The 18,801-nt window shown below is 49.7% G+C and overlaps 10 protein-coding genes across 10 annotated transcripts; 6 read left to right on the top strand and 4 right to left on the bottom strand.

The window, feature by feature from the left end:
* Positions 1-179: 179 nt before the first annotated feature.
* On the top strand, positions 180-2,024 carry K460DRAFT_363494 (GroES-like protein). Its single transcript, XM_040932833.1, has 4 exons — positions 180-590; positions 654-864; positions 912-1,039; positions 1,109-2,024. Exons 1-4 carry the CDS (start codon positions 368-370, stop codon positions 1,621-1,623), a joined length of 1,077 nt encoding a protein of 358 aa, XP_040789985.1. The 5' UTR covers positions 180-367; the 3' UTR covers positions 1,624-2,024.
* On the bottom strand, positions 1,307-2,944 carry K460DRAFT_332377 (Clavaminate synthase-like protein; the record flags this gene model as incomplete). Its single annotated transcript, XM_040930836.1, has 3 exons — positions 1,307-1,857; positions 1,915-2,346; positions 2,417-2,944. 3 exons carry the CDS (start codon positions 2,942-2,944, stop codon positions 1,735-1,737), a joined length of 1,083 nt encoding a protein of 360 aa, XP_040789984.1. The 3' UTR covers positions 1,307-1,734.
* Positions 2,945-3,892: 948 nt separating this feature from the next.
* Positions 3,893-5,203, bottom strand: K460DRAFT_257641 (uncharacterized protein; the record flags this gene model as incomplete). Its single annotated transcript, XM_040927430.1, has 2 exons — positions 3,893-4,293; positions 4,327-5,203. Coding segments are annotated over 2 exons (1,278 nt in total), but the record flags the coding sequence as incomplete, so codon positions are not given.
* Positions 5,204-6,431: 1,228 nt separating this feature from the next.
* Positions 6,432-7,571, top strand: K460DRAFT_374483 (Clavaminate synthase-like protein; the record flags this gene model as incomplete). The annotated part of the gene is made up of 2 exons (XM_040934672.1): positions 6,432-6,620; positions 6,675-7,571. 2 exons carry the CDS (start codon positions 6,432-6,434, stop codon positions 7,569-7,571), a joined length of 1,086 nt encoding a protein of 361 aa, XP_040789982.1.
* Positions 7,572-8,270: 699 nt separating this feature from the next.
* Positions 8,271-9,784, top strand: K460DRAFT_255210 (MATE efflux family protein; the record flags this gene model as incomplete). Its single annotated transcript, XM_040927415.1, has 2 exons — positions 8,271-8,924; positions 8,978-9,784. Coding segments are annotated over 2 exons (1,461 nt in total), but the record flags the coding sequence as incomplete, so codon positions are not given.
* Positions 9,785-10,436: 652 nt separating this feature from the next.
* K460DRAFT_58032 (uncharacterized protein) lies at positions 10,437-11,071 on the top strand. Its single transcript, XM_040938539.1, has one exon. It carries the CDS (start codon positions 10,601-10,603, stop codon positions 10,934-10,936), a length of 336 nt encoding a protein of 111 aa, XP_040789980.1. The 5' UTR covers positions 10,437-10,600; the 3' UTR covers positions 10,937-11,071.
* Positions 11,072-11,206: 135 nt separating this feature from the next.
* Positions 11,207-12,226, top strand: K460DRAFT_332374 (glycoside hydrolase family 43 protein; the record flags this gene model as incomplete). The annotated part of the gene is made up of 2 exons (XM_040930835.1): positions 11,207-11,470; positions 11,528-12,226. 2 exons carry the CDS (start codon positions 11,207-11,209, stop codon positions 12,224-12,226), a joined length of 963 nt encoding a protein of 320 aa, XP_040789979.1.
* A 1,466-nt stretch (positions 12,227-13,692) lies between these two features.
* On the bottom strand, positions 13,693-15,512 carry K460DRAFT_363491 (t-SNARE). Its single transcript, XM_040932832.1, has 3 exons — positions 15,368-15,512; positions 14,782-15,314; positions 13,693-14,714 (listed from the first exon to the last, which is right to left on the bottom strand). Exons 1-3 carry the CDS (start codon positions 15,388-15,390, stop codon positions 14,101-14,103), a joined length of 1,170 nt encoding a protein of 389 aa, XP_040789978.1. The 5' UTR covers positions 15,391-15,512; the 3' UTR covers positions 13,693-14,100.
* Positions 15,513-15,729: 217 nt separating this feature from the next.
* K460DRAFT_363489 (EF-hand protein) lies at positions 15,730-16,952 on the top strand. The gene is made up of 6 exons (XM_040932831.1): positions 15,730-15,767; positions 15,884-15,940; positions 16,063-16,078; positions 16,273-16,398; positions 16,457-16,669; positions 16,729-16,952. Exons 1-6 carry the CDS (start codon positions 15,765-15,767, stop codon positions 16,761-16,763), a joined length of 450 nt encoding a protein of 149 aa, XP_040789977.1. The 5' UTR covers positions 15,730-15,764; the 3' UTR covers positions 16,764-16,952.
* A 212-nt stretch (positions 16,953-17,164) lies between these two features.
* On the bottom strand, positions 17,165-18,004 carry K460DRAFT_363488 (uncharacterized protein). The gene has a single exon (XM_040932830.1). It carries the CDS (start codon positions 17,977-17,979, stop codon positions 17,434-17,436), a length of 546 nt encoding a protein of 181 aa, XP_040789976.1. The 5' UTR covers positions 17,980-18,004; the 3' UTR covers positions 17,165-17,433.
* Positions 18,005-18,801: the final 797 nt, after the last annotated feature.

Genomic DNA, 18,801 nt, shown 5'->3' with positions numbered 1-18,801 from the left:
TGCTCCTGACAGCTACTGCTGCAAGGTCACCAGATTGTTTGGTGGCGTTGCAAGGTAACATGAGGAACAGCATAGTCAATGGCTGAAGATCAGGCCATGGGCTGATGATACGCTGGCGCTAATAAGGTGTACTTATTCGAGCCAGAAACGCCCTCGAATGTAGGAGTACTAGCTTTGACCCCGCACTTATATTGCGATACGTCAACATGTCAGTATATATCTAGGCAGCTCCTGTAGTGCTACCGACTATCCATCTGCTCAAAGTATCGTAGCTGTTCATCTCAAATCCCGTGACCCTCAATCCTCCTTTAAAAGCACGAACACTTCAAAGCCCTCGAACTATTCATACCAAAACCATCTATATACCATGGACGTTCCCAAAACCCAAAAAGCCGCCATCAAGCGAGGCTCCGGAGATAGCTCCACTATCGCTATTCAAGATGTCCCTGTTCAACTACCAGGCCCAGACCAAATTCTCGTCAAGATCAACTACAGTGGGTTGTGTGCTTCCGACAAGAGCTTGTTGTATGATGAGTGGGATTTCAAGATGGCACCACAAACTAACTATATAGCGGGCCATGAGGGTGCGGGCAAGTTATACCATCACCGGGTTTAAGGCTGTATTTTTTATATATAACTAACTTTGGTATAAGGTGTTGTTGTCGCCGTGGGCTCCAATGTGCAAGATTTATGGCAAGTGGGCAATCGCGCAGGCATCAAATGGATTGCGAGTGTGTGCCGGAAATGCGAGTTTTGCACGAATGGCACAGATGAGTGTCATTGTCCTAAGCAATTGAATTCAGGGTTTACGATTGCGGGGACTTTCCAGGAGTATGCGCTTACGGATGCACACTATGCCACAAGGTAAGTAGAATAGGATCGAGTTGTAGCCGAGCTAATCACACGAATAGGTTGCCGGATGGTGTCAAGGATGAGGAAGCGGGCCCAATCATGTGTGGTGGTGTTACAGCCTACGTTGCGTGCAAGAGAAGTCAGGTCAAACCAGGACAATGGATTGTTATTCCTGGCGCCGGCGGTGGTGAGTTGAGCGTGTTTACCCTATAATCCCTCTGAGCCTCTTTTGCTTGGGAGAATTAACATAATCTAGGCCTCGGACACTTCGGTGTCCAATACGCGCGCGCCATGGGCATGCGCGTGATTGCCATCGATGGCGGCGATGCCAAACGCGATCTCTGCCTTAAACTAGGTGCAGAGAAATACATCGACTTCAAAACCACAACTGACATTACTACCGAAATCATGAAGATCACTACGTACGGTGCCCATGGCGTTCTGGTCTTCGCGGCCACTAAGGCAGGGTACGAGCAAGCACCTCATTTGCTAAGACCGAATGGAACCATGGTGTGCGTGGGACTGCCAAACGATCCGACGATCATTGCGGGAGCGCACCCGATTGTGATGTGTCTGAGGAAGTTGAATGTTGTGGGAAGTGTAGTTGGGACGCTGAAGGACGTTGAGGAGGCGCTTGACTTCACAGCACGAGGTCTTGTGCATCCGATTCTTACGCAAGGTGGACTCGAAGATATTCATAGGTTCTGTAAAGACATCAATGCCGGGAGGCTTGTTGGACGGGCTGTGATTAAGATTGCAGGATATGTATAGCTTGAGACGTTTGTTCAACCCCTTTACGATGGCCCGGATACTTCAACCCCCTCCCCCGCGTATATTCTTCGACTTCAAATAAGGAACCTCCAAAGTTATACTGGCTTATCTTTATTTCTCCATATAACCCTTGCCATCCTTTGTTGTAACATTCTGGCGCTCCAGGATATATATTCCAGCTCGTACCGGTGGATACTTGGTCGGATTTTCGGCCGAAACGCAACAGGGAAGAGTCTAATTAGAGGTTAGCGCTTCCTTTAGTATCACTTCATCAGTAAAATTCCGACTCACTTCTACAATTGCATCGTAATTGATGCTCGTGAAAAAAGGAACGCTGTAGCGCTCCTCCTGACTCCTGTTAACCACCCTGTGGATCGTGGATTTGTAGAGGCCATTCGTCCAACGCATCATGAAGTCGCCAATATTAACGACAAATGTTCCCGCCAATGGCGGCACGGATACCCAGCGACCATGTGGATTCAGAATCTCTAGGCCGGGGCATGAGGATGACAGAAGGATAGTGAAGCACTCGAAATCTGTATGAGCACCGACCCCAATCTCCTCGTCTTTACTTGCATGTAGAGGCTTCGGATTCTTCGCTGCAGGATAATACACCATGCGAGCCATAGTTCCAGGATGTGTGGTTACGGAGTCAAACTGATCCTCCGGTAGAGAGAGGGATAGCGCGAAAAGGCGGAACAGATGACGAGAGAGCTCCAAGAGCTGTGTTTAGTATTTCGGTATTAGTTTTGAGAACAACCCAATAATTATACTTGCTGTTGGGGATACATACCTCGCTGTAGTAGTCTTTGATGATACCACGAAAGCCTGGTAAGTCCTCTTCAGCCGGCCACATGTTCCCGTTGTCGGGGGATCCATCAAGATTGACCCATTTTCCATCACCACCAGTCTTGTCAAAATCCTCTTCGAACGTGAAATTGAACGCCTCCTTGGTCTCCACATCCCCATAGAAACTCGTGTATTGCGGGGGCTCCCACCCAGAGCCAAATTTGGATTGCCGAAGATGTAAGAGTTCTTTCTTATCTAAGGGCAGCGTCTTGAAGAATTTCTCTGCTTGCTCGAGGACCTTGGAGCATGATGTCGGAGAAACGCCATGAGATGCAAGGTAGAAGAATCCGAATGATGCGGACGCTGAGTGAATCTCTTCAGCTACAGCCTGACGGTCCGGCAGGTGACCAGAAAATGAGCGTGATATGTCAATGGTTGGGATATTGAACGCTTCTTCTGAGTTTGTTGGAATACTTTCACACCGTAGCTTGAGGTAGGTCGTTTGTTCTGAGCGTGCTTCTTCAACGCTCATCAAGTCGACCGAGATCTTTGGGTTTGTAGAATTCATTCTTTTGTTAAGGATCAAGATCTTCAGAAATATGTTAAGAGAGAGAAGGATAAGTTGTAAAGCTCGGAATCTCTCTGCAAATCGTAAAAGCGGTGTTGCAACAAAATTATGTTAAGACTCAGATCCTACTTTGAGAATATATACAGTGGAATGTGGATTTTAACGGGGTTACTTTGAATCAGCAGATATTGGAACGTTCAATCTGGTCGGCTGATTGATTCCTATTTACGCGTGCAGGTGGTACCGCGTGCTCCATGAAGCTATACAAGACCCTGGTTGTAGCACGTTCGAATTAATCAGGCCCGTGCCGACTGATTGTTTATTCAGAATCAACCCTGGAAGTGGTGCAATTGGGTAGGTTACAAGCCTATCTAAGACGTTACGACTATGTCCCTTCCACCTTACTTGATCTCAGAGTTCAAAGCTGTCACACAGTTAGAGGTATTCACAGCGTTAGAACATAGCGCCAATTCGTTTACTTTGGGCCATTTGTAGTGCCTGTTTAACCTATTCTTAGGTTTGCCCTACATCTAGATTCCTATTACAGCTACTACGTCCGAAGACGTATAGTATAGTCATAGTTTAGTTCCTTCATCACGCCACTTCGCACAATTATTGTTGCAGTAAGTGGCTTTTTTTCATTGATCACATGTGGTGACGCAGCCTACCAAATTGGAAAGCCAAGGTCCCAGGTTGTTCACAATGCTTTTGTAGTTGCCTATCTTGGAAGAATGCATTCAATCACTTTACAAAGGCGGTTCGATCAGATGAACACTAAGGTTACCCTGCGTGCTACGGTCTTAATAGGCTTACTGTGCAACCAGAGAGAGCCAGTACTTTGTATATGATCAAATTTTGAAGTATACTTGTATATCCTATAGCGCAACGACAAAACTCAAAGAGAAACTAAGCTTAAAGTCCAGCCTCAGAAAACCAAGATTGGATGTTTTTAGCAAACTCAACCCCGTAGAGTTGACAGACAACGTCCAGTGGTTCGACTTGCTTATTCTGGCAGATGCTGCACTCGGGAAAGTATGACAGTCGTGGTAGAGCTGGGATGGTGTCGTGATGGTACAAACGAGCTCTTGTACGGTTTCCATTAACGAAAAATCTTCTGCACATATACACTTCTACCAGTGCGGAGTCCGTTGGACTTCCTGATGACTGTCGTAATATTCTCAGCAGATCTTGCGACTTGGAGTAAATCCGACGCTCGGCTGGGTCATCTATGCTGACAATCAAGCGTCTTGGTTTCGATGTCTCCGTTGACGCTTGTCTGGAACAATCAACGCGTACCTTAGGAGCGGATATTGCTTTATCCACTACCAAGTCTCTTTGAGACTTACATTCAATAGATGAGCGGCCCGTGAGAGCCAGCTTAACAACCATGAATACGTAGAACAGATATCCCAGCTCACTGAGGTCCTTTGGCCTTTCTTTGACGGGTATGAGCTGGTAAAAGCTCCTCCAAAAACCCGTGTCTTCCGTATCCAGTATCCTTAAAACAAGGTCAAATGAAGCGATTTTCCGATCCCGCAGAGCTGACTTGAGCGAAAAGGCCATATGTGTTGCTTTAGTTGAAACGCGAATACTGTACTTTGAATCTTCAATTCCCCGCCTTCGGAGCTGGTGGTGAACGGCAGCGGTGAAAACATGTGAAATTTGATCGTGACGAAGATCTACAGCTTCACACCATTGAAGGGCTTCCTCGGCTGTGCAAATGCCGTTGTCGAAGGCAGTGATAGCCGAGTGGTAGTAGTGGAAGCTGGGAACATCTAAGCCGATGCTGACTGGAGTCTGAACTCCTTGGACTTGAGACGTTGATACCAGAACTCCAACTATATCTGCAATTGCAGTCGAGGAACGAGATATATATTCCAATTCGTGAAAGGTGGGTCTGGCTTGTCGGAGTATCTCAACGTCGAATTTGCCAGATTCTGGGTTACAAATGCTGGATTTCAAAAGATACCCGTTAAATAAACAGACGCCGGATATGATGTCGATGTTATCGAATGTACCAGAGTTAGCCTCTATGGAGAGACGGTCGTCAAACTTGATGGTGGGCGAAGAGGTCTGCAGGTATTGCGTGGATTTGAGTCCTTGGTCGGGAAAACGAGGATTTGGAAAATGAAAGTCTATCGCAAAGAAGAGATTCCAGCTATGCGCGTCCGTTCTACGTGCGTCTGAGAATGACTCGTCGACGACAATGATGCCATCCCCAAGGATAACACAAGGATTACCCGCTGTGTAATATGGGGCATGTCGAAAATGGCTCTCGCGCGGGGGGTGACCGAGCAGACGTACTAGCATGGCAGCAGTTCTCCATCCTTTAAACAACGCCTTGTTCGATGCAGTCTGCGGGATTGAAGAGCCTTCATTGATTGTTCCAACGTGAGAACTGGCACAGATTATGTATGAAGCGACTGTCGAATCCGCAAAGGAATCTGGCGATGAAGGAGATGACTGAATCTCTTCGAAACGAATGGTTGGGTTCCGTCCCTCGTTCTTCAAAAGATTTGCTACAATCATTGTCTAGATGCGATATCGAACGATGTTGAAGTTGAAATACCACAACAGCTGGACTCCGGGTGGTTTAAAATACCAAGGCGAATCGTACCAAAAGTGTTTGACGTGCAGAGGGAATGGGAGATGAAGCGTATACTCAATAGTGAAGTTTCATGGCTACTTTTAAACTGTGAACTTGAATTGAATATCTTGTGTGTGTCTTCAAATTTCCTCTACTCCTTTTCAATGTTACAATGGTACTATTTTTTAGACTTATCTCCTAACGTTGGACACAACATAAACCAGAGAAATTCAATTAAGCAAGCAAAATAACTGCGGGCTGGTTTTGTACACGAGTAAGCGTAAAGCTTAAGACGTATTGCAATGAAAGGCGGTCAAAGATGAGTCCGTGATTGTAATGCGGGTTGAGCATTAGCTGTACCCTGAGCTTTACCCTGTACAGCTGGGAAAACTGCTAGGCTGGCTACATCGTGCGAGTGGGCCGCTCTGTATGTGGTACGCCCTCGAAGAGGGCTTTTCGTATCGAAAATAGATATTTTTGCAATACAAAGGACGACACGATCCGATATGGTAACATTTCACAATAGATGGCGGTCAATGAAGTGATACATGTTACCCCTTTTAATGCACGGTGGCATAGAATAGTGTGACCTCTGTACTGCCATAGCTACTCCATCAGGTGATTGTTAACTCACCATTTTTGGTGTTGCCTCGTGACTGATCGTACCTCCTAGCTAAGTGCGGTACGCCTGTGGTGTAACGGCGACTATGCATTCTCTTGATGTTTGTTCGCTACAAAGTTAAGTAGTGAAGAGCACCATAGTATATATTCAAGAGCAAAATCTGCTTTAGAGGTCCTGCAGACATTACATCTATTTGTTCTCTACCTAAGCAGCCACTGTTTATTTGAATAATTGCCTCCACCATGAACTCTCAATCCAGAACGGTTGAGCCTGCTAAAATCCCTGTAGTGGATTTCGAGAAGCTCTCAGGTAACCCCGAGGAGCGTAAGGTTTCTCTCCAGCAGATGGATGACGCTTTCAAGTCATTCGGATTCATATACCTTTCGAACCATACCATACGGCAAGAATTGGTGGACGAGGCATTCACTTGGGTATGTGTGGCCTATTTCTATCTCCATTTTCTATCTTCTGACCTTGGCTTGTAGTCTCAACGTTTCTTCAAGCTGCCTCTTGAGACGAAGCGGCTCATTGAGCACCCACAGAGCGCCGATGATCACCGAGGCTGGGCAAAGGTTGGCGCTGGATTGGTCAGCCAAGGAGTATGGGATCCGACAGAGATTGAGGCCATGAGGCAAACCGTTCTACCGGAACAGAAAGAAATTCTTGAGATGGGAAACCCGTACTCGAGCGACGACCGCGTGGCCAACCCATATCCTAATCGTTTACCTCCAGATGATACTTTTCCAGGCTTCCGGACGTTCATCGAGAAGTGGTGGGATGAATGCATTAATCAGGAACAGCTGCTAATGCGCTGTCTCTGCGAGGTAGTTGGTATGAAGGACTTGGACTTTTTATCAAAGCAGCAAACTCCAGGCAAAAACCGCAGCCATATGAGCTGGCTACACTATCTATCCATGCCGGCATCGCCATTACGAAGCCGCGACGCACGCCGTCTTAACATCCACACTGACTTCGGCCAGCTGACCTTGCTCTTTCAAGACAACATCGGCGGCTTGGAAATTCACGATGACTCGGCCAATATCTTTAGGCCAGTCTTACCAAAGCCTGGCACTGTCATCGTTCATATTGGCGACATGCTCGAAAAACAGTCAAATGGACGGTGGAAGAGCGCCCTCCATCAGGTGACCGCTCCTCCTTCTTTCCTATATGGAGACCTCCCGATGCCCGAGGACACTGTTGTCGAACGTTATGCCATCGCATTTTATGCTCATCCAGACTATAATACGATGATAGAGCCATTGCCTGGCTGCGAAAAAGCCGGGAAATGGCGTTCGCTTGAATGGGAGGACAGCATGACTGCTGGTGATTGGATGCGGAAGCGCGTAGCTCTGGAATACGAATACAAGCCATCGAAGGTTTAGATTGAAGGTATATGATGAGGAATGTATTATTTTCTATGCAGTATGCACTACCTTTTCATGTATTGTTGCGCCTTTCGCCAATTTAGGAGTTTCAGATAGAAATAAAGCCTCCGGCCGTAAACAGGCCCTGAAGCCCTGTTTTTGCTTGTCCTGTGTTTTGTTTATTGTGGTACCAGGGCTTTCCTGGCGTTGTCATACAGCAAAGCTGCTCTCAGGGTTGTTTATTGTGGTGGCAAACCGCTGCTCAACTCGTTCCTCTAATTTCTTGTGTCCCGCATTTAAGTCTCCTGAGTAAGCCCACTGAGCCATGAGGCGTTTGTGCTTGATGTTGGACCTGCCTAAATGAGATCATCTCATGCACAATTCACCCTGAGGTACTGCGGAGTGCCGTAATGGCATAGCGATGGCAATGGGCGTGTTTCTCAAGGCTATTCTCCTCCTCTTTGTACACATATCTCATTTCAATTTTCATGAATCCTTTCCGAGTAGAATTGCTTACCATACGCCACTCGAAATCTGTCACGGCTGTGTTATGACAACAAATTGAACACGTTTGCCTTGCTACTTGACGCCTAAAGATTAAAACCTCCTAAGCATTCTCTTCCAATCTTTCGTCGATCTATGACCTTGAATGACTTCGCGTTTACGTTTCTCCCGATAATGCCCGAAACCGACCCCAGCCCGAGTCGTTCTCCGAGCTTCAGCATCGACACTGAGACTACGACTCTCCTTGGGAACTCTATAAAAGCCTACGGTTCCAACTCGAACAGAGCTGCCGACGAGGATGCTTTGATACTGAAGGAAGAAATTTCTGACGATGTATGGAGAAAGGAGTCTGCTGTTATTGCCAAGTCAACGGCACCCCTCGTGGTGACCTTCTTGCTTCAGTATTCTTTGACCGTAGCTAGTGTCTTTACACTTGGCCACTTGGGGAAGACAGAGCTGGGTGGAATCAGTTTGGCATCAATGACCGCCAACATTACAGGTTACGTGGTCTATCAAGGTTTAGCTACCTGCCTCGACACGCTTTGTTCTCAAGCTTACGGGTCCGGGGAGAAGAGATTAGTAGGCCTGTATCTCCAACGAATGGTCGCCATTTTTACAGTACTTACTCTTCCCATCGCAATGATCTGGTTCTTCTCTGGGAGCCTGTTGATGATGGTTGTTCCAGACAAAGAGGTGGCAATGCTTGCAGGCCGGTATCTGAGGATTCTGATATTTGGAGCACCAGGATACGCTTTCTTCGAGTGCGGGAAACACTACCTGAATGCTCAAGGGCTATTTTTGGGGCCTACTTACGTCCTATTGTTATGCGCACCGCTGAATGCTTTCATGAATTGGTTTTTTGTTTGGGTATGTGATTATCTTTCGTAAGCATTACGCCAGCCAACTAACACTACGTACAGAAACTAGGCTGGGGATTTGTCGGAGCGCCAATCGCTGTTGCGATCACAGACAACCTACTTTCTTTGTTACTATTCCTTTACGTATACGTCTTCGCTGGCATGGAATGCTGGGATGGACTCACCACAGAAGCCTTTGCCAACTGGGCCCCTATGATTCACTTTGCCCTTCCAGGCCTGGTGATGGTTGAGGCTGAATACCTCGCCTTCGAGATCATGACTTTTTCTTCCTCGTATTTGAGCACCACCTTGCTAGCTGCTCAGTCCATTCTCGTCACAATCAGCAGCATTGCTTTTCAGCTTCCATTCCCCCTCTCTATTTCTGCAAGTACACGAATTGGCAACTTGATTGGCGCCAATCGTATACACGCTGCCCAAGTTGCTGCCCAAGTTAGCCAATTTGCAGCAGTTTTGGTTGGCTTGATAAACGTAGTGGTGCTGCTATCTTTCCGTTTCCAGATTCCTCGGCTCTTCACTTCAGACCAGGAAGTAGCTGGGCTCGTTGCAGAAGTACTGCCACTGTGCGCGGCGTTCCAGCTCTTTGACGCTCTTACCGCCAGCTGCAACGGAGTTTTACGTGGCGTGGGTCGTCAAAATATCGGTTGCTATGTTCAACTGCTTTGCTATTACGTTGTTGCCGTGCCCTTTAGCCTCTTCACGGCTTTTGTTTTGGGCTGGAATCTGCTAGGTCTTTGGTCCGGTGTTGCCTTAGCCCTGGCACTGGTTTCTTTAATTGAAACCATCTACATCCAACATATCGACTGGCAGGGCTGTGTCGAAGTCGCTATGAACAGGAACGTGGTAGCTTAATAGCTATTCTGTATCAGAAACCGCCCTCAAATATTGTCGAGTTTTAAAGAAAGAACCGCAACTGTAATTGAGGAGGAATTAGGGTAACGTGGAGCAGATTGCCCATTCATTAACTTCATACCAATGGGAGCAGTAATAATCACAAAGTTAGTGCGCCAGGGATTATGTCGTAGGGCGGGAATAGCCGGGAAGCAAGCCAAATAAATATCATATCTCGAAGAATTCGACGATGATTTACGTTTTTTACATGGCTGTCGTCGCTACGTCAGGATGGCGTTGCTAACCGCGAGTCACGTACCTTGTTGTAAGTATATAGACACTTCCCAGAATGGCTAGGCTCGACCCTAAGCTTTTCATTCCCGGTTCCAGGCTTATGGCCTCGCTTTCAATCCCCTATCATCTCAATTCATCGTTTCTAAAACGAAGAAGCAAGCCAATGACCCCACCCCGCAGGCTAACAGAAGCCCAGAACTCTGATGTCTCGTGATTTTGTTCTCTGAGCGATTCATGTACTACTTGCTCACCACTTCCATTGTCACTGACAGTTCAAATATCAACTACCACTTCTATCGCAATTATAGTATGAACTGATCGAGCTCTTATCCTCATGCATGACGGCGGACGCACTGCATGCCATGGGCGGCTACGATGCTTCAAGATCACAAAAGTTCCGCCACGAGGATAATGCAATCCGTATTATCTCCTCACAAGCCCGACGTTCCGCCTTAATAAGGGCAGACCCCATGTCGTGGTACCGCAACCTGGTCGTTGTGGTCGGACTGCTTGGCCAGTTCACTTGGCCTAGATTCACGACAGATGAGGCGAGGACTCGTTGGCGAGGAGGTTAAAGCAAGACGTCATTACCGACTTTTGTTTGCTGTGGATATTGCTATGGGCAGTATGTGCGCAAGCATCTTCTGCATCATTGCCGCGTTTCTATTTCAAAGGGAGTTGGGACGATATCTGGGCCACCGAGGCCGGCCTGGGCGCTGTCCACGTGTTTCATATTGGTACGCCACCATTCACTTGGCCAAATCCGGAATCTCACCGAGTTTCAAACGCAGGCCACCACTAGTGTTCGTCAAGCCGACCTCCCCTCGTATGTTTCGCTCATTACAAGGTTGTCCAAATTGGCTTGGTCCTGACGGATAGATGATGTTAGGTGAATTCTCCGGTTTAGCGTTCACCTAAGGACACCAAACGAGTCGTTTCCACCATTCAGACTCAAGAATGGAGCGGGGATGCCAATCTCATTTCTCCATCAGTGCAAGATCTCGGGAGAAACTGAAGCTTAGTCCTTTGCATCTGCGCATACATCTATAGACTCTCGTCGTCTCTCTTTGGTTCTATATCCCTTCCTCGTTCATTCATTCATTCATTTCTCGGTTGACTTCCTCAATCGTTCATTTCTCAACCGCCAGGATGCGTTCATCTATCATTGCTTCTCTGCTCTCTGCTGTTACTGTTGTCTATGGCTACGCCAACCCCATGGCATGCAGCGGCGAGTGCGGAAATGCTCACGATCCCGCGCTTATCCGCCGCGACGATGGAAAATACTACCGATTCTCTACCGGTAACAAGATCTCTATCCATACCGCACCGAGCATCACGGGACCTTGGACATACAAGGGTGCCGCAATCCCGAACGGATCCAAGATCAACCTGAAGGGCAAGGATGATCTTTGGGTAAGTCATGATATGCTCCTCATCCACTTGAACGCGAACTAACCAAGGTTACTGCAGGCACCCGACGTCACAAAGGTCGGCAACACGTACTACCTGTACTACTCTGTTTCGTCGTTTGGCTCGCAAGACTCGGCCATAGGTGTCGCGACCAGCACGAACCTCGATACCTGGACGGACCTCGGCGCTACTGGCATCGCCTCCAAAGCCGGCAAGAACTACAACGCCATTGATCCTGCCCTGTACTGGGACGGGTCGAAATTCGTCATGTCCTTTGGCTCGTTCTGGGGTGATCTCTTCTCGACCAACATGCAGAACCCACCAGTGAAGGCCGCCGCCGGTGCCGCAGCCATCGGCATCGCTTTCAAGCCCGAGGGCGAGCATGCGCAGGAAGGTGCATTCATCGCTAAGAATGGAAACTACCATTATCTATTCTTTTCGTTCGGCAAGTGCTGCCACTTCGACCAGAACAGGCCCGCCAAGGGTCAGGAGTACAAGATCCAGGTTTGCAGGTCGACCAGCGCAACTGGTGGATTTGTCGACAAGGCCGGCAAGAAGTGCACCGAGGGCGGCGGAACCACCGTTCTGGAGTCTCACGGATTCGTTTACGGACCCGGTGGCCAGGGTGTCTACTATGATCCCAAGCTTGGCCCGGTGCTCTACTATCATTATGTTGATACTCGCATTGGCTATGCTGACGGACAGAAGAAGTTTGGTATCAACCAGATCAACTTCTCCAGCGGATGGCCGGTTGTGTAAATGCTGAAGCTCTTCAGCTTTATCTTAGCCTTGCACTAGTAGTGGTTGCATTGGTTGTTCTTGTATATATCTACTTCTTCTTCTCATTCTAGTCAATATTGAATTTAGTCGGACTCGATGTTCGCTTATACACCTCGTACTCATACCTCACTCTCGATATCTATCTCGTTCTTCTCGTTCGCGCAACTCAATTATGTCTTCATCAGAGTTTGTTTTGTTACTGATATCCCGAGTTCCTCCTTGCCCTGGAGCCTCTGCATCGGCTGTATCCATTGCTCGGTGCTTGGCCTTGGAGTTGGGGGTGCCATGCGCACCCAAGTTCGGCACCCAAACCGACCTGCATGCTAACCCCTGTCGTCCGCTTCACGCTCATACAAGGGTCCTTCCCCTATGTGTCAAACAATGTCCTCGCAAGTCTGCACTCACGGGTCTAATCTTCCGTCATCGCAACTAGAAGCTTCGGCCAAATACATGTCTCGATTTAGGTGCAGAAGGAATCTTCTGCCCTGCTGGTTCAAATTTCTTTACAACAGTATTTGCCCCCTCATCCAGACGCCATTCCGAAGTGAGGGTAAGTACTGCTTTTCTTCGTGACTAATGGAATTATCTGTCTGTGCTGCAGTCTTCCGCGCGAAAATTCCCTCGTTCGGCTCATCAGATGTAACCCTGAAGGATTATGCCTATGTAAAGCTACGCTCCAGCGCTAATACAAGTTTGTATCATTTTTGCAGATTCCCTTACGTGTACTTTCCAGGCGTTGAAGACTTTATTTAACGAATGATAGCAAAGCCATGTCAAGGGGTAGTCACTCTTCTGGGGGTGTTTGCCTGTAATCCCACCAATGGATCGCAAATATAGTCATGACGTGCTCAGATGACTTGGATTGATACTCGCTTTCGTAATTCTTCCGAGTGGAAAATATACCCGCACGTCTGAGCTGAGGGGTAATGTTACTAGTAGGAAAGTCGGAATAAGTAGGCAATCGCGATGATGCGGTAGATCTAGCCAGCTTGATCTGCGTAGAACATACTCCAGAGCAATGCGTTCCTCATTCTCTTTTAGCGGCCTCCCTGTCACGATCTGCCACTCGTCCTGTTGGTCTACTAATGTCCTAAGCAGCGCGTGTAATTATCAGTAGCGTTAAGCCGTCGAAACTTTTTGCTCGTTGAAGTCTATTAGTCCTAGTTCCTGACACCGCGGTGAAGTCTGCGCCAACTAAATGACCGAAGAGGTCGAGATCTTTGACGATGGAGGTTTAAAATTCTTTAATGATAGGCGGTGATCATGATCTGCAGAAGTGTGGAGGTAGGTCCACAAGTCGCCTTTAGCATGCTGGATGATTTTCACAATCCACCCGGGTGCAGGTCCGCTGCGTCAAGCGAGCTGAAATTCTGATCCTAATTCTATGCAAAATTAACACTACACTATTCACTAATTTATATCTTTTACAGTCAATTAACACGCCACTGCAGTCCACTTAACTGTTGTCGACTATATGGATTATCGTAATTCTGTCCTAGTTGTTGATACGAAGTAACGTTCAAGACTATTTAGTAGCTCGCACGGCACCCATTATTCTACTGTAGCGCCACGTTGCGACGCCACGGGACAATGTATACAAAGAACCAACCACGTGGTACTGATATATTTGGGTGTGGCTGTGCTGGACCAGAGCTAAAGCAGGCGATGTCTTGCACTGTAGTACAGTGTCCAACAGACGTCAATGCTAAATAGGAAGGTGCGCAGCTGAGCAATTTCTTCTTAGACGCACATTGAGCTCTCTGTTCTCGCTGATTAGCTGCACGTACTGACGAGGCGTGATGATTGATAGTAAAAGTGCTATATTGAACAATGTCCTATAGGAGCAAGTACGTCTAGAACATTGGTGGATTGTCGGCTGCCTCTTGCCATAACCGTCGTTTTCGGCGGTGCCAGTCGCGACTTGCCCGCAGTGCTACCGACTGACGTCTGGGTCGTATTGCTGCCGCAGGAGGAACATCTGGGACCTGTGGAACGACCGGCGCGCCATTACCGCCTTTTCGACTCAGCTTGAGCGAAAGTAGGATGAATACGCCTGCGATTAGTATTGCGAGGAGCAACATAATCTTCCGCTTGATGGACCTCTTCTGATAACCGGAGGCTACTGTGAGCTCCTTGTCCGCCTCTTTGACGTCTCTTGACATGCGTTCTACGTTGTAGTCTATGCGGTCCAGCATGCTGCCTTGATCGATGACCATGGTCTGCAGTTCTTGGAAGATGTTGGCCAGCTCGATGATGCCTTGGGCGATGTCTTCGATCTCGCGTTCGCGCTGTGCAATGAGGGCCTCATTGGGATCATGGCGCAGTCGCTGCTGTTTTGTCTGTAAAAGCGTGGACTGCGAGAAAGAACGGTCGGCGTCGGATTCCTGGAGCGCAGGATCGTTGTAGGGGTTCTGCACGGGTGAGGCGGAACGGAACGGCGAGGCAAAGCCCCCGAGATCGCGGAGCTCTGGATGAAAGGTCAGCAGCAGTCTCCAAGTTGAAGAGGGAGTTTTGGGGCGTGGAAAATTGCTCACTTTTTAGGTAGGCTGCCTGCTTCTTGCGGAACATGGCGCTCACTTCGCCAACGCGCGTGGCCAGCGAGATGTTGAGATTGTGCGCCATGACCTCCTCGCCCTGTTTGATGTTGCCCTGCTGCTTGCCTTCGCGCACCATGGTGGCTATCCGTTTAATGGCCTGCTGGCACTTTTGAAAGTGCCTGGTGATGTCCTGTGTAAGCTGCTCGATCTCGCGCTCTTCTCGCCGCTTGACGTCTTCATCGTCGAAGCCGGGCAGTATATGCTTCTGATGGAGCTGGTCGAGCTTGCGTGTCTGCTTGGCTATGTCGGCAAGGTGTTCGGTGATTTCGTCCTGTATATCTAGCCATCGCGGAGGCAGCAGGTCCATCTCGATGACAGCGTCGCCGTCGTCTTGGTAGGCACCCGTGGACATGAGGCCCTGGCGCTCCTCAGACAGGCGCCTGCTGTCCCCGAAGCCATTGGAGCCCGGTCCGCCATAGCGCGTCTTCTTCTGCGGGTGGTGCGAGTAGGACTGGCGGTAGGAAATGAAGCTATGCAGCTACGTCAGCGCGGAACAGGACAGCGCAGGGGGCATTTGGCCTACAGATTCGTTCGGTCGCGCCACATGCTGGGCTGGCGGGCTTCAACGGCGCTATGTCATGATAGATGGAGCAGACTGTGGCGAGCGTGGTGAATGACTGACTTGACTGAGTGACGTTGGCTACTTGGGACAGGTCGCGGCCTGGGCGTGCACAATGGTGAAGCCGCTTGCCTGTTCGGCCCAAGTGCCGCTAATTTCCCCCTTCCCAACAGTAGGCGGCCGCTAACAGGCAGCTGGCCGTCAGACTACAGTCCACCTAAGTCTCAGCCGCGCAAACACTCCTAGGCTCGACCTTTCTCTCTACTACAACTCACCACCACCACCTACCTACACACTCCCGCCGATCACGCTCGAGCAACCTCCCACCCTTCGACCCTTGACTCCCAGTTTCACAGCAATCATGGTGCGTGAGCCCCGCGCGCTCTGTCCTCGTCTTGTCCCCAAACATACCCCGCCTTGGAAAACATGACGATAGCCCGCCCACGCCCTGATTGCGCGTCGCTAACAGGACGTTTACAGGCTGATTCTCTCACCGAGGAGCAAGTCTCCGAGTTCAAGGAGGCCTTCTCTCTGTTCGTAAGTGCCCTCAATCTCGCAGGGCTGCGCTGTGCCGCTGCCTACTGCCTGGCCGCCGGGGAGCCTCCGCGCGCGGCCCTGCCCCAGACCAACATGTCGCTGACCAAATTTGCTACAACTAGGACAAGGACGGCGATGGTCAGTACCCTTCTTCCCCCGACATGTGCCTGCGATGCCCTTTTTCCAAGGTCGTGAATCGGCGCGCAGCTGGCACAATGGGCACCTGTCCAGCTGGAGACGAGGCTTGCTGCCAGGCTACCTCTCAACGCGATTGGGCACTTGCATCACAGCCTGCCACAAAAGACACTTGCGCTGACTATGGCATGTCACAGGTCAAATCACCACCAAGGAGTTGGGTACCGTTATGCGCTCCCTGGGCCAGAACCCCAGCGAGTCTGAGCTGCAAGACATGATCAACGAAGTTGACGCCGACAACAATGGCACCATTGACTTCCCAGGTACTACTAGCTCACTACACAAATCGATAACCAGGCTGTGGACTGACGACGCTTCCAGAGTTCCTCACCATGATGGCCCGCAAAATGAAGGACACGGACTCCGAAGAGGAGATCCGAGAAGCATTCAAGGTCTTCGATCGTGATAACAACGGCTTCATCTCGGCTGCCGAACTGCGCCACGTCATGACCTCCATCGGCGAGAAGTTGACCGACGACGAGGTTGACGAGATGATCCGGGAGGCTGACCAGGACGGTGATGGACGTATCGATTGTAAGGCTCCAGCATACAACTCATATATTTGCGTGCATCATGTGCTAACCCAGCCTTAGACAACGAGTTCGTGCAGCTGATGATGCAGAAGTAGAGCTTGGAGCTTGGTACTTGGATGATTATGCACATCATGACGGAGACACGGCTGAGAATCAAATGCAACAAGCAAGGGTGCGGTTTTGACTTGTTGGCGTAGCGGTTCGATTACTTGCAAGTTTTTTACCAGCTCCCGTACCAACGTCTCTGGGAGACGCCTCTATATATCCTCAATCCATTCCTCCCGTGCCCTCAATACGCTTCTGTGCGTGCGTTGCTCCCTCGTGATGACGTCGACACACTTGATACCATGTGGTCGAGCTATTGAGACAATTTGGTGGCTGCACATGCAGGGCTTTATGGCTGTGCACATAAGCTTTCTCTTGGCTTGTCGCTTCAGCAGTCTGTTCCCCTTATTTAGCCCAACCAGACCATGGATATGAAATCAAGTCATATATATCTCGACAGTCGAAGCATGGCATTACACCGTGAAGGCTTCTGGGGAGTGCTGACCTCTTGAGAATACTAATACAGGCTTGCACCATGTCTAACCATTGTAATGTGCTACTTCATACATGCCATTACCCTATAGACTATAGAGGCGCTCCATCCCAAACGCCTTGCTACCAGCTAATTCCTGATTGCGCAATGAATTCGGCATCGCCAAAAGACAGAGGATTTCGAGTTAGAAAAGAAACGATGACCCGGCCTAGCTAGTCGTACCAAATCTACCGGTTGACAGCCGTAAACCCAGCATCCGTCATCTCCGTATCTCCATTCTGTGGGGGCGCAGATTCGGTAGTTGGCTGCTGAGCGCCCGAGTACGCTCGACGCCTCTCCCCTTCTCCATCGTTCTCCGCTGGGGTAGGGCGCTGCTCGTCGTACGCTGGGTCAAAGTATGCGGCGCGCGGCGGGGCTTGTTGCTGGGGCTGAAGCGGCGGTAAGGCATGTAGGGGCGGCAGTACGGGGGCTCCGTTGACACCGTGTGGCGAAGTGGCCGTCGCGCCGCCCATGGCACTGAAGTAGGAGTTGGGTTGCCGGCTGGGATCAGGCGTGCTCTGCGCAGAAGACATGGGATTCATCTGGTGCAGCAAGCTCTGGTGGTGTGTGCTCCCTGGGCTCTGATGCTGCTGACCCCCGGGCATTCCACCCACCTGTCCACCAGCGGTCGGTGTTGCCTTCCTGTTGTGACTGCGTTTGCTCCTCAGCGGCTTGTCCGTCGGCGTGGGCGGCGGACTGCTACTCCGATCGCTGTCATCGACGTTGTACTCCATGTGCTTGTGGAGTTGCTCGAGGAGGAAAGCGCGCTCCAAGCGCATCTTTTGGATTCCACGGTTCAGCCGCGTGATGCGCAAGCGTGTGCCGTCGTTGTTCTCTTCGATGTCGTTGATGCGACGGCGGAGATCGATGCATTTTCTGTAGTATGCGCTCTCTACCGAGGGCGGGAGGTCTTTTTGCGACAGCGCTCGCGCTGCTGGTCGTGGGTCAGCCTCGGATTCTAGTAGATATAAAGGCGCATGGGGAACGCGCGGTGGTTGCAGGTCGAGGGCTACGTACGTGGTTGTGGCATCCTTGCGTGCAACACTATTCTTCTAGGCCAATGGAGACAGAAGTTCAGAGACAGAGGATGGATTGCGAGAGAGTCGACGGTAAGAGGGTGTAGTCGAGCTTGACAGCCCTGTTGAGCATAAGGGCAAACGCGCGCGGTCGTGTTGGAGCTTGGACCGTGCTAGCCGACGAGCCTCATTCAAGACATCCCTTCAAGTATACACGATTACAAAACATAATCATCAACTGGGAGAAACTAGATGAACTCGTGGGAAACCCTAAGGGATGGCAGCTGAGATGGGCAGGAAAAGTAAGCTATCCTGTATGACTATTCCGTAGACTGCGCTCAGTCCAGTCTGTCTTTGACGATGCCTTGGTGTTGTATTGTAATGTATGCACCTTTTCAAGTGCCTATCATTTCCAAGACGCAGGGAGTACAAGCGAGCCAACATGCCCCGTCCAGACAGGCATACGCTCTGCATAAGCCCAACATGGTGTCTCGCTAGGACAGAGCTCACGAAGGATCCAATGGGTGGGACATGCGTGTA

The sequence above is a fragment of the Cucurbitaria berberidis genome, assembly GCF_010015615.1.
Source record: "Cucurbitaria berberidis CBS 394.84 unplaced genomic scaffold K460scaffold_2, whole genome shotgun sequence".
In the NCBI taxonomy this organism is placed as follows: domain Eukaryota; kingdom Fungi; phylum Ascomycota; class Dothideomycetes; order Pleosporales; family Cucurbitariaceae; genus Cucurbitaria; species Cucurbitaria berberidis.
The sequence above is the reverse complement of the archived record's forward strand: the minus strand, read 5'-3'. Positions and strand labels throughout refer to the sequence as shown.

What these genes read in the sequence shown, in the direction of transcription:
- K460DRAFT_363491 (XM_040932832.1), bottom strand. Translation starts at nt 15,390, where the DNA reads ATGTGGCGCGACCGAACGAATCT. An exon ending in TGGCGCGACCGAACGAATCT is followed by an intron (nt 15,315 to 15,367) that starts GTAGGCCAAATG and finishes GTAGCTGCATAG; the next exon opens with CTTCATTTCCTACCGCCAGT. An exon ending in GCAGGCAGCCTACCTAAAAA is followed by an intron (nt 14,715 to 14,781) that starts GTGAGCAATTTT and finishes CCTTTCATCCAG; the next exon opens with AGCTCCGCGATCTCGGGGGC.
- K460DRAFT_58032 (XM_040938539.1), top strand. Translation starts at nt 10,601, where the DNA reads ATGAGGCGAGGACTCGTTGGCGAGGAGGTTAAAGCAAGACGTCATTAC.
- K460DRAFT_363494 (XM_040932833.1), top strand. Translation starts at nt 368, where the DNA reads ATGGACGTTCCCAAAACCCAAAAAGCCGCCATCAAGCGAGGCTCCGGA. An exon ending in GATGCACACTATGCCACAAG is followed by an intron (nt 865 to 911) that starts GTAAGTAGAATA and finishes TCACACGAATAG; the next exon opens with GTTGCCGGATGGTGTCAAGG. An exon ending in TATTCCTGGCGCCGGCGGTG is followed by an intron (nt 1,040 to 1,108) that starts GTGAGTTGAGCG and finishes AACATAATCTAG; the next exon opens with GCCTCGGACACTTCGGTGTC.
- K460DRAFT_363489 (XM_040932831.1), top strand. An exon ending in TGGCACCATTGACTTCCCAG is followed by an intron (nt 16,399 to 16,456) that starts GTACTACTAGCT and finishes CGACGCTTCCAG; the next exon opens with AGTTCCTCACCATGATGGCC. An exon ending in CGGTGATGGACGTATCGATT is followed by an intron (nt 16,670 to 16,728) that starts GTAAGGCTCCAG and finishes ACCCAGCCTTAG; the next exon opens with ACAACGAGTTCGTGCAGCTG.
- K460DRAFT_363488 (XM_040932830.1), bottom strand. Translation starts at nt 17,979, where the DNA reads ATGGAGTACAACGTCGATGACAGCGATCGGAGTAGCAGTCCGCCGCCC.